At 38.3% G+C, this 13755-nt stretch overlaps 1 protein-coding gene across 3 annotated transcripts in view; it reads right to left on the minus strand.

The window, feature by feature from the left end:
• ncor2 (nuclear receptor corepressor 2) overlaps positions 1 to 13755 on the minus strand; it is an 82178-nt gene that overhangs the window by 48354 nt on the left and 20069 nt on the right. For all 3 annotated transcript variants that reach the window (XM_026342284.1, XM_026342285.1, XM_026342283.1), the window contains 3 exons: positions 11464 to 11641; positions 7553 to 7735; positions 3674 to 3787 (listed from right to left, as the gene is read on the minus strand). In XM_026342284.1, the coding sequence (XP_026198069.1) occupies positions 3674 to 3787; positions 7553 to 7735; positions 11464 to 11641 (475 nt within the window). The remainder of the gene's footprint in view (positions 1 to 3673; positions 3788 to 7552; positions 7736 to 11463; positions 11642 to 13755) is intronic.

Consider the following 13755-nt stretch of genomic DNA (forward strand, 5'->3'; position numbering starts at 1 on the left):
GCTGGATCTATTTCTTCCTGCCTTCCGCACCACCTCAGTAGCACACAGTGCTAAAATTGGCAAATTCTACTATCAAAAGGTTAAGTCTAAATGCATCCACAATGCATTCAAGGCAGGTAGCTTTTTTTAGATGCAATTTAGATGTAGACACATCTAGGGCTGGGCAATGAAACAATAACAATATCTATTGAAAAATAACTTTTCCTGGATAGAAATTTCAGATTGGTCAATACAACTTTGATAGAACTCCTTCCATCCATGTTTTGACATGAAAAGCCGATCATAATATGGCCGCTGGAACCACTCATGTGGCTGGGTAGGTTACAGCCACGTCAAGTTAGGTTGACGTGCACAGACCAGACCGTAGTATCAACTGTTGATTTAACACATGCAATGTTTTTAGTTTTAAACGATAGCGTTAGTGCAAAAAACATTCAGAAGGACACAGCTCGATCTCAAATCCTAAAGATGCATACATAGTTTTTAGTATTTGTATTTGTAAAAACAAAAATAAGAAAACACCTCCAGCAATTTCAACAAATTCATTACCAGTAATAGTTTGCACACTCCTCCTCCTAGTTTGGTGTTTTACCTTTATTGTCAAATAACCAAAGTAGCTACATTTAACTTTGGCACACCCATGGCACTCTCTCATCAGATTTAGAAGGAAGTCCCCTGAAATGGTTTCCCAATCACATATTCTTGCCTTCTTAATGTCCTTTGGACCATCAGCCACAGAAGGCCATATTATTATTGCTACTACAACTACTGTAAAAATCTGTATTATGGTGAGAAACTAAAAAGAAAAGACCTGATTTTTCCTGATTACTTTAAAAAAATGAAGGTCAGTCAATCCAAAAACTGATAATTTCAAATTTGAGATTTTTGTGGTTCTAAGTGCTTTGTATTTGTTAGACAAAGAGATGGTGAACTGAGGTTTACTGAATGTGTGTGGTTCCCACAGTATGGAGGAGGTGTGATGACTAAGGGTGCTTTGCTAGTGACACTGAGTGCATTTACATACACTCAAATAACCGGGTTACAGTCAGCTTTCTCGAGAAAGCTGATGTCTTAAGTGTATAAGTGTAAAGGGGAAACCTGGTTACCATAATCGCGGTAGGGGTTTAGAGAAACCTGATTTCCCGAGGTAGATATCTCCTAGGGAACACCAATTACTCTGCCATGTAGCCTCGTTACCGGGTTTCAGCAAGAGCGCATGTGCATAACAAAGGCTGCCGACACTCACCACTCTACTGCTATCAGCTGAGAGGAGCAGCTGGATGAAAGGAGAGATCATTACACAGAGCAACACAATTTCTTTTATTTTTTATTATTTTTTTTTAAATCAAGTCCACCAAAAATTTAAATAAAGCTGAAACCAACACAAAGTTCCATGTAGACGCCTAAAGTCACTTTTCACCCTGCATTTCTTTAATTCAGACAGTTTGAGCTGTAAATAGGAGGGCTGTGACTGTGTGTCGCTGTATGTGTGTGTCTCTCTCACCGTGCAGTCAGTCACCTCCCTGACACACATATTTATATTTAAAAAGAAAAAAAAATGGAGGGAGAGAGAGAGAGAGAGAGAGAGAGAGAGAGAGAGAGAGAGAGAGAAAGAAAGGAACAGCAATCTTTTCTGTCCCCATACAGCTAAAATCTGTGGACCACGCTTCCAAAATCAGCAAAAGGCAAAGAAGAAATTGGAGTACAATTTTGGTGCATGTATACTCAGATCTCACTAACCAGGTTCCTTGAGTGCATGTAGATGTATTCCCAGATTACCTGAGAAACCTGGTTTCTCTCAGTAACCTGGTTACTTGAGTGCATGTAAACGCACTAACTGTTAAAATTGAGGGTCCAATTAACCAACACTGCTACCACAGCATTTTGCAGAGACATTCAACATAATATTCTGGGTTGCTTAACACTTATTTCTTGTATAATTTCATATTTGTTCTGTCATAATTCAGTGTATTAATGTACATATATGCATGTTAAAAATAAAAATAAACCACTCAAGGTGAGTGTGTGTATAAACTTCTGAGTGATAATGTATTCTCACACAGACGTGGTGATAAGACATCCTATCAGATAATTCCTTCTTCTTCTTATCCATAGTCTATTTATGTATTTATTTGAGATCACCTCAGGCTGGAGTAGAGCTTGCCCTGATTTATATATAGCCAGGTAGAACAGAGACCAATGCATTCTCACATGCAGCTCACCAGAGTAAATGTCTAAATATGTTCAGGGTTGCAGGGCATGTCTGAAAGTAGCTACAGACTCATAATGTTAAGTGATTTTACAATTATAGTGCACAAAGTAATAAATATAGGCAGATGAGTACAAGCTCTGGTGTCACTGTAACATTTGGGCTTAAAAAGGGTGAAACTAGAAAGTAGCTTAATAATAAGCTGGTAGTCTAGAGAGACAGATAGCTGGGTTAAAGGGCCAGGCAGTAGGCCAGAGTACATCCTGCCAGTGAGAAGGAAGTGGTAAGTGTTACAAGGGTCAGGCTACATTGTAGAGTAAGCCATGAGTCATTCTTAAACTTCCAGCCTTTCAGAAGAGTCTTGAGCAATCTGCAATATACAGACGTGCTGTGATTTAGCTGTGTATGGCAACAATAAGTAAAACTCATGAGGGCCACTCTCTGAATTGTGTTGCTCCTTTTGAAAAAAAGCTTCTCTGTGAATTTTGGTGGCTATCTTGGGGCAACTGTGGATGTAAAATGTCATAATTTTAGTCCTACAATCGTTCGATTTGGTCTCCTGTCCAATGACATTGAAGCAGGGTAAATGCAAGCTTGTCAGCAAAAGGCCTCAAAGTGCAGTGTCTATTTTCTCTATTTATCTGCTGTGCCATTCTATAAACTGAATGTGTCAGTTCAAAATAATCAAGAGCTCTTTCCCTCTGAGCTGTCACATGTTAACATTCTCTGCCTTTAATGCCAATTTCAAAAAAAAAAAAAAAACATAAATACATTTTTTTAAAGATGTTGTGCATTTCACCACTAGGGGGACTGAGAGCACTGAAAATCACTAGATTATAGAATACAGTCTTCTGCACAACTGCAGGACTAATTTCCATAAGTCTTTCTATGATCTCCCAGCTGCTCTGTATTGTTTCCTTGAAAGAATATTTCAATACTATACTTGTATTGAACTGTGCTATACTTGCTTTAAAAGACAAAGAGTTGTGTCAGTATGTGCATGTGTGTGTGTTTACACCTGTGAGTCATCATTCCCGCTATGTTGACCTTCAGTAGCTTACTCTGTTAGGTAAGAGTTCTGCCTTGCCTGTCAGAGTATGAGGCTCAGGAAGGACATGAATACTCTGTGTTTTTGTTTATAAGGGTTTTTCAGGATTCAATCAAAACAAGATAAGTGAAAATGGCACATCTCCAAGAAAAAATATCCTCTGCAGACTGCTCTTCAGCATTCCATCGTCTTGCTCTGCATGTTACACACTCCATGAGAGATCCACACTCTATAGACGTAGATGATGATGTCATGGTAGGATATGAAATATCTGCTTTTAGTTCAAAGGTTAACTGTCACATGAAGGCACTGTATACTGTATGTGAACAAATGAAATCACATTTCAAATACTAGGCTCGGGCATGAGTGGTGGACAGAGTGTTTTGTGTGTGTGAGTGTGTGTGTGTTCTACTGACCCTGTTCTCATCATAAATGATCTGTACAAGGCTGCGGTGCTTGGCCTCACTGGGTGGGGGTGAGATGGGACGCTCTGGTTCGTGGGGCTTTGCAGCCTCCTCCTCCAGCTGTTGCTGTAACATACACAAGCAAAAATGACAGTTAACACTTTACAAATCCAAAAAGGCCCCTAATCTTCCAGGAAGACCTGTGGCTCACCAGTTCCTGTTGCGAGGTTAGATGGTGTGTGTCAGATCAACTGTCACCCCCCCCATCTCTCCAGCAGGGACCAGACTAACCGTCCTATTAGCTGTAATAGCTATTAACTCCCCAGGGCTTAGTTAATCAAATAGTTACCACAACAGCCCATAAACAAAGCCAATGCCTGCTGTGTGGAACATCCAATGAGAGAGAAAATTAAGTGAGAGAGACAGACAGAGAAAAGAGAAATGAAGAGACCAGTCAACTGCTGAAAAACAACAGCAGAGTTCTCTCTCAGTAGTCACCGTGGCTCATATAACCATTACATTGAAAATGTAATTTAGATAACACTAATTTTACGTATTGTCTACAATGGAAGGTGAACAAAGAAAGACAAACAGCAGGTAAGAACTCAGGGGGTGGCAGAGAAAGCTCTAAGAACGAAAAGATATAATCTGTTGAGTTGAGGCCCATCAAACTTTATGTTTTACAGCTTTGACTGTCAAAGCCTATTTTTAGTTATACACTTCATTGCCAACTTTGGCAGACTGATGGCTATAGTAAACTGAGAACTCAAAGTGCAAATACAAACAAAAGGCCACCAAAGTGAGAAGGTAATATATACAGATGCTGGAAAGGTATAAGACAAACATTATCATTACATTACAGACATATACAGCAGTTTCAACACATACATTTAACTAAATAAGACACTCCGTGCTTCTATGTGTAGCATTTATCTTATCTCTTCCAATGCATTGCCTATTATTTGCAGTGCAACTCATCTGTGTCTCTGTTAGGTGCTTTGCCATATTAACTAGCTGGTTAAACTGCATACCTAGTTAAAATCTGACATTCCACAAATCTTCCAAGCTAACGTATATTAGGGCCTATCCAGCTACAAATACATAAATAACAAGAAAACTAAAAGGAATTCAATTATGTCTGGAGTGAATCTGGATATAAACACACAAAAAGAAAACCTGGCCTGAAAGAGAAGCAATCTGTTATGCTGGTTAATTTGACATACAGGAAGAACTGTTCCTGTTTCCTTCATTTACTCAATTAGTATATAAAGTTCAAGAACAAAGGTCAAATTACTGAGAAAAAACTAGGCAGAAATATCCTTCAGCGGTGCGATGATCTTTTTTCTGTTGCTGAACAATTAACTGAACTTCTTGTGGTCCTCATAAAACTATTTTTAAAATCCATCTACGTTTTAATTTCACCTCAAGATCACAAATATCGAAATATTAAGCTGGAGACGGAGTTTATTCATGTATTCAGTCTCATCTCCTGTCAGGGGCTTTGCAGCCTTCAGAGGATCCACATAAGAGCAGAGCATGATAGATCATCATGTGCCATGACAGGCCTGGATAAGCATCTGGTGAGGAAAACAGACATTTCCATAGAGACTCCCCTCCCTTTCCAAACCAACCACTGAGTAAAGTAAAATAAACGAGCCATCCAGAGCTTGGCTGACATAACATAGGATGGTAGTAACCTGATCCCTAACCCCCACCCATCCACAAACTCTGCCAGAATTCCTAAAATGAAGTTTTACCATGTCACATAACTAGTCCAGATGTTTTAATGCTTGAACAAAGCTGGAGAGTAACATCTACACTCATTTGTGCTCGTCACCAGCAGAGGTTTGTCTCTCAGTCGTTCACATTTCCAAAGTTAGAATCCGACACCTTTTAGTAAAATACCCAGATTTAAAGTTTTTTTTTTTTTCTTTCTTTTCAATACTCTAATAAAGAGGGATGTACAAAAGAGTCAGCTTGTAGATATTCTGATTTTCTTTTCATCTCATCAAAATCTACATGCTTAGCTTATAGATTAAATTAATAAATAACTCATTAATATTAATGCTAACATTACCATTTAATATTAACCGGATGTTAACAGTGACAACCATGTTACTGCTGTTCACCAATGAGTCAGCAGTCAACAATGTGCATTTATAGTGAACTGACCAGCTCCTCCAACTTAGTCTCACCAGCTAACTTAGCTAGCTAACTCATTAACATTAGCAACATAAAAAGTATTAGCATTAAGGCCCCAAGACAATGAGTTCTAATATCCAGCAAACCAACAAGCAGTGTGTGTGTGTGTGTGTGTGTGTGTGTGTGTGTTTGACAGTTACAGAAAGCGGTCCCCATAGAGAAACCTTTAGACATGGTCCATAATACTTCAATAGAACCTATTCCATCCATGTTTTGACACAAAAGGCAATGATAATGAGAATAGCTAAGCCACGTCAGGTTAGGTTGACGTGACCCGCACATAGCTTAGAATCAGCTGTTAAGCAGGGTTCATTACAGTATTGCAGTATTATATCAGTATTGCTGATAAATAGTGAGCAGTTATGTTTAGTTGAAGTTATTGCAGCTGGTTGGTGTAGTGGTAAGATCACCACCATCCATGTGGGAGACTGGGGTTCGAATCCCCGATGTGGCCCAACCTCTTTAAGACAAGACCTCCTTACACTTACCCTGTAACCTTTTAAAAGCATCTGCCAAATGACTGAATATAAATGTAAATTGCTGAAAAAATGATTATATGCTTTTGCCAAACACAAATATTTGAGACTTTGTTATTATTACGAAGAAACAGAAAAAACTCAATAGTGTTCTCAAATTTCTAGGCACCACTGTACACCTGTCACCACTATTTTAACCTCATGCTACTTTAGAATGATGATTTATTTAGTTAATAAAATATGTTTACTACTGTATGCATGGTGAAGGAAGGACTGGTGGAAAAGCCAGACAGCGTATCAAGAACACGAGTGGTTTAGCAGTCACAAATGCTCCTCCTCCCCCAGAGAAGCTGTTATTTATAGCTATATATATTTTTAACCTACATTTCTCGAGAAGAGAAGAGAAGAGAAGAGAAGAGAAGAGAAGAGAAGAGAAGAGAAGAGAAGAGAAGAGAAGAGAAGAGAAGAGAAGAGAAGAGAAGAGAAGAGAAGAGAAGAGAAGAGAAGAGAAGAGAAGATGCAGCTGCCTCGTGCAGTACTTGTACAGAATCAAGAATCAAAAAACTGAGACCAGCTTCAATGCAGTGATTACAACACTGAAAAGTCTGTTTAAAATTTTACTACACGGATGCCAACTATAGTCTGGCAGGAAAAGTCACATTGGAAAACCACACTTACATTTTAAACAAGCTAAACACTGCCACTAAGTAAATTCATTCAAGAACTTCAGCATGTACACATTTACAAGCATAACAAATAAAGCCTTCAGTAGTTTTAAAAACAGCTGTGTGCTTAAATATGTGCAGAACACAAATGAATGACATAACATACCATCTTGTTTCTGAATAAATAACAAGCAAAAGAAGAAGTATCTAAATCACTTAAAGAAAGGTGGATTATTATTATTCTATTATAAAGTAAATAGAAGAATGTAAACATATTTGTGTATCTCTCATTTGTCCACCTTTCAGAAGACAATTTACTATGTTGTTATTTAGTGCTGTGATGGTGGCCTGAACAGGTTGACCCTTAAGTATGATTATAACTAAATTAATTACCAGTGGTATCTATAGTGGGACTGCCAGGACTCATCGAAAACATAAACTGATGAAAACCATGACAATCTGAGATACTATCAGTCTACAATCTCCATAAAGAAAACAAACAAAAAGTATAAAGTCAAAGTTACAACCAGATAAATAGGTGTACACACCTGTTTCTTGCGAAGCTTGCAAATCTGCTGTTCAACCATCGTGATCTCCCTGTCCACACGGTCCATGTTCTGAATGAGCTCCTCCTTGGAAAAGCGAGCCGGCACCAAATCCAAATCAGGATCCATGTGATCTGGGCTCACAGGGGAGATGGGTTCCAGCTTCCCCATAGCACTTCCACGCTCCTACAGAAGGACAACAGTTAAAGAAAGGTTTGTATGTATAGTTTACTGCAGACAACAGGCTGTCATCTAAAAATATATTTATTTTACTGCAATTCAAAGGGAGATGGAAGTGAATTTAAGTATTGAAAGTCTACACAGTTTAGATAAAAACAGATTATTGATAGCAGGCCAGTGTAAGTTATGCTTGACCATCTGAGATAAATGAATTTATATGTTTACATTTCTCTCAGTTTCCTGTTGTACGCATGTTTCTTCCTCTGATTGCAAGGCTACTCTACAAGAAATCATCCAAACAGAGTCTGTATGTCCTTTGGGAAGGTAACATATGCCAATAATTAAGTCCTCTGGGTAGTGTCTCAGTGTCACTAGACCACAGTAATGAATATGAGGCCACAGCCTTCCTCGCTATGATTATGCAGCCAGAGCATTGGCAGCTGGCTCTGGATGTTTGAAATGTAAAATACTTTGTACTCTGTACTCTGTAATACTCTAATATTGTAAAATGTGAAATGTAGTAAAACTTGTGTGTAGATCAGATTGAAAAATCGAAATGGCGTTAGTCAAACAATACACAGTGTACACAGTGTACATCCACTAAGCAGGTGTAATTAGGAAAGAGTAGAGAAAATAAATTCATCAAGCAACTGATTTTCCAACCAAGTTAAAGCATTTCCATCCAATACTACTAGGCAAATGTGAGTTATCGTATAAAGATTAACATTTGGGTGCCACTACACCAAAATTAAAAAATAAGAGTGGCATTCAAACCAGTTACCAGTTGTTTGTTTAGATGGTTGCATGCTTATACATATTTTTAGATTTACCTTCACTGTTATGATGAAGAGAATTTATATTAAACAGTGTAAAAGTTCTACAAAGTTGGCTGAATATTTATAGAATAAATCATAATAAAACAAAATGTCCATGAGGTTTCCATGAGACCTACCTAAGGGTCCCTAGGACATTCTCAAAAAATAAAATCTCCAGTGGTTAGTATTAACATTTCACATTCCAGCATCAAACAAAGGCTACCAACAGTGTCCCAAAAGCACTTGACTACGGACCTGCTTTTGCTCCTTACTTCACTTAACTACGTGCTGTATGTGATGGCTGAATGCCAAGTATTTACATCAGTACAAACTGATGGGGACTGATGCTGCAGTTTGGTTAAGGTAGTTATACCATGGAACATGGTTAATCAGCATTAATGTTGATGCTTTTTTTCTTTGATGAATTAATCAAAATGAACATGTTACTTTAACAGCCCTAACATATATATAAATATACATACGTACACTACACATTATTTAAATGTGAAAAAAGTAATCACTTCTGTTTTATGCTTTAATGACCATAAACTTAAAAATCTCAACCCTCAGTGGGTCATCAGTGTCCACTTAACCCTGAAGAGTATTAGTCAGCTTTGTGGCATGGTGATTTCTATAATAGTTCTGTTTAATCTTTGAACCTTATATGGTGACATGAATGAGAAATTGCGAGCACTCCTTTAAGGAAGAACACTTCAAGTGTTCATTTTAATCAGATGTTAAATCTTGTTGTTTTTCAAACAATAAAAAAAACAGGATGACTAGTGATACAATGCTGCTTTCGTCTCTCTGACTCACTGACCATGAGTTATAATGCAAGTGTGAGCTTAGTCTGGTACTAGAGGCCTACTCCCTCTTTTCCTGTTGGTCTTCCCTTTTTATTTTTCCCCCCTTCATCTGTGCCTCTCTACACTTGCCCTTTGCCTCATTTTCACTTGTATCTCCCCTCTATCCCACTGTCCTTTGGTGCACTTGTTCTATGCACCGATTCCATGTGACATGACTTTCAGTGGCAAGAAAAGTATGTGAACATTTTGGAATTTCATTGTTATCTGCATTAATTAGTCATAACATGTTATCTGATCTTTATCTCAAGTCAAGAGTATTAAATACAATGTGCCTGAAGACAAAACAATTGTGTTAGCATAAGTTAGTTTGAGGTTTGGACTAGAGCTACTTTGACTGGCAAAATGAACATGTTACTTTAACATTAACTTTTTGAGTTTGTTCAGCACAGAAGAATGTACTAATGTGAGCCATGCCTCGCCAAAAGGAGCTTTTAAAGGATCTACAATCAAAAATTTTTGATTTACATAAAGCTGGAAAGGGTTACAAAGTGATGTCAAAGACTAGTCAGTCAGTCTAAAGTTAGACAAACAATCTACAAATGGAGACACTTTGGGACTGTGGTTACTCTACCAAGAAGTGGGTGACCAGTCAAAATGACCCCAAGAGCACAACAAACAGTCATCAATGAGGCAAAGAAACAAGACCAGAGTGACAGACAATGATTTGAAGGCATCATTGGAAACCGTGTTTATGAGTCCACAGTTGGTAAAACATTGAACTAGCAGGGTGTCTATGGCAGGACACCACCAAGGAAGCTGCTGTTTACTAAAAAGAACATTGCTGCACACCTGAAGTTTGCCAAAGAGCACATTGACACTCCACAGCAGTACTGGCAAAATGTTTTGTGGACTGATGAAAACATCCTCCCATTCACAAAGTATGGTGGCGGAAACATTATGATTTGGCCCTGCTTTGCTGCATCAGGGCCTGGCCAGCTTGCAGTGATTGGGGGGAAAATGATTTCCCAAATGTATCAAAACATTCTTCGGCATAATGTGAGAATGTCCGTACGTCAGCTGAAAATCTGTTGAAGCCGTGTGATGCAACAGGACAAAGACCCAAAAACACACAACATAATGGATTCAAAAAAACAACACTGCCTTCTGGAGTAGCCAAGTCAGAGCCCAGACCTCAACCCAAAAGAGATTCTGCGGAATGACTTTCAAAAGAGCCACACATGAGACGTTTAAAAAGAATATGATAGAGCTAAAGCAATTCTGCAGGGACAATTGGGCTAAAATTCCTCCTGAACAATGTGTAGGTCTGAGCCACAGCAGGAAGATTGGTTGATGAAGATCAGATCACATTTTATGACAAATTAATGCAGAAAACCATGAAATTCCAAAAGGTTTACATACATATACATTTTTCTTGCCACTGTATATAATGGGTTTACTGATCTTACTGCTCTACAGGGAATTACCTGCATTCCCGAATATTTCTCTACTAGCATTTTTTCTCCTGTGCGCTCTGTTCTTGGTGTGTATGTATTTACCATTCTTTGGCTGTCTGCCTCCCCTGGCAATTTTAAGCACTCTGTGTAATGTCAGGAACACCTCCCCATAAGCAGTACTACACTGCAAGCAAGTCGTTTTGATGTGCAGTTCACACAGTTTCATCCTCAATCTTCTGAAATCTAGGTCATCTCTATTATTTATTAATTGCTGTTTCACAACTCCCTCAGTCTTCCCACTGCTGCTTACAGAGCTCCAGCCCCTACAATACAGAATCTCTTTTCAAGACTTGTGGTGCAGCATGGCTAATAATATTCTTTGTGGCCCTGAAGGATGCCTGGTAGGGTTAATCAAAGACTGCAGGAATACAGTTGAAATATATTAGTAGCATTGACATCGTCAGAATTTGTCAAAAACATAAAATATTCTCAACAAAGAACAAACTGTGATTTTCATAATAATACAATCATTTTTATAATACTATACTTATTTGACACATATACAGAATAAATGTTGTCCGCTTGTTGGACATCTTGGTGGAATATATTGTATTCAAAACTGTCAACTTCCCACATTGTATTTTATAATGACTACTGACTTTTGCCATATCCTCAGCCCCTCCCAGAGGTAATGATGTCCGATGAGATGAGGGTCTCATCAGAGACTCTGGTCCAATCTCTAAACGAGGTCGTTTGATCTCAGCATACTCCACATCTGATTGAGTGCTGGGTTCTTGTAGGTAGATATGCTCATAGCGGATATGCTGCTCCTGCCCTCTGCAAAAAAAAAAAAAAAACACGAGATTAGAGAAAAGCAGACATAGCTACAGAAAAATCTGAATGACACAAAGCAAGCCTCACAGAAGAGGCAAGACACCTCTAGAACTCGTGACCCTCTGCCATTAGCTTTAGCTGTAATTAAAGCTGAAATTATTGCTAACATAGAAAATGACTAATGTTAGCATGGTAAATATCAGCATGTTGCAATCACTCAGTTAAACAATTTATGTTTACATGCTGATTCTAGGCTGGTCAACATAGAAAATTAGAATGGATGTACGGTATATATTGCCATTCAACTCCAAGCACTGTTGAGCTAAGTTGCAGTTAAGGCAGACACAGAAAAATTGTGTGATCTGATTAAGGTTGAGTCAGATCATAGATCATGTAGGAGAAAGTCTGAAGGAATAACTAAAGGATGGTAGGACTAGGACTAGCTGTGTCTGATATATATCATCATTGTTTTAACATTGAGTGAGCAGACATTATTGACTATCACTCAGCTAGGTACAAAGAAAAACCCACTTTGAGAGCAGATGCTGTGTTAACCAAACATTCATGGGAAGGGGAGCTGCCCATCATTTTGACAAATTTAAATAGTAAGGGTGATCTACTGTAATTCACTCCCCGGTCTAGTTGGGAGTGGTGGGTCGATATTATTTACCATTCTCTAGTCTCGTCTTTGATCTCACCTGCAGGAGCCTGTTGTCAAGCTGGCTTTACCTGTTGCCCTGGTTTGCTTCTTCTGTGGCAGATTTACCTAATCTGTGTGCACATATTACTTAATTTGTGCTCTGTAGTTACTGCCTTTTGATTTTGCCACCAGATCACCCCTTTTCAAGCTGTCCAACTGTCTCTCTATGGAGCTCACATAAAACCACAAAACCACAATAATGGAGTTTATAGGTGTGTCTTCAGCACACTGGACAGTATCTGTACATTGTTTTGGCCACCACAATATTTCAAACCACATGATGTTGTGGCTGAAATCTGATATTTGACTGTCCATAATAAATTAGAACCATGTCCAGTCTTGTCAGGGACTTTTCAATGTTTGTATACATTCCCAAAACACGTTAGGAAGGTCAATAAATTGAAGTGCAGTGCTTGCTGATGTGCATCAACAGGCTTTCAAGCTATCTTTACTCACAATAAGATTGTGGGCCTGGATGAGATTTGTGGCTAATTTGTATGGTTCTACTTGCCAAACTCAGATAAAGTGCAGAACAGTGTACAGTGTTTGCACTTTATTACTGTTTGATACCTAAGTAAGCAGATGTAGTGGCAGATAAAGTGGGAGATACATCTTTAACATGTTGTGTGAAGGAAAAACAAAACAGCTTAACAGTCAGATCCTCCTTTCTAACTGTGTTGTGTTTACACCTATATGTCATGAATCCAGAATAACACATTATTGTCTCATGTCATGAGACAATAATGTGTTAGGGTTAGGGTCAGAAGTGTAGTTTCAAGCAGACTTAGGAACAATATCAGGCATATGAAAACACATTAAGACACAGGGAACCTTTACATAAAGGCACAATAATGGGTCGTATTTCAACATCCTCAGACATAGATTTAAACACAACCGAGTTACGATAGAAGACTGCTTTAAAGCATTTTACATGACATCCGCTTCGTCTGAGTGTTACTGTGGTTTAAAATTTGGTTAAAATTTCTCGAACCATAACATTTTACATACCAGACATACCATCACTATTACCACAGGGATACATTTCATGTACAGTGTTTGCACTTTATGACTGTTTGATACCTAAATAAGCAGTTGTAGTCACATATAAACCAGGAGATTGGTCTTTAACAAATAGTTTCTGTCCGACAGTCACTTTTGGCATGTCACTAATTCCCGATGAAAAAAATGAGCAAATAACAAATGAGCGAATGATACACAGATTCACATGTAGTGATGACCATGTGTGAAGTTTCACAACTCTATTATTCTTATTTATTCTATTATATACTTAAAGCCTACTCAGGTTAAAACTGGAACAAACACTATTCAACATAGTCAAAATCAACAGACAAAAGAATCAGTGGCATTGCAGGTTGCAAAGACTAAGGCATAAAAAAATCAGTTGCATGAAGACCAT

The sequence above is a fragment of the Anabas testudineus genome, chromosome 9, assembly GCF_900324465.2.
Source record: "Anabas testudineus chromosome 9, fAnaTes1.2, whole genome shotgun sequence".
Lineage (NCBI taxonomy): Eukaryota > Metazoa > Chordata > Actinopteri > Anabantiformes > Anabantidae > Anabas > Anabas testudineus.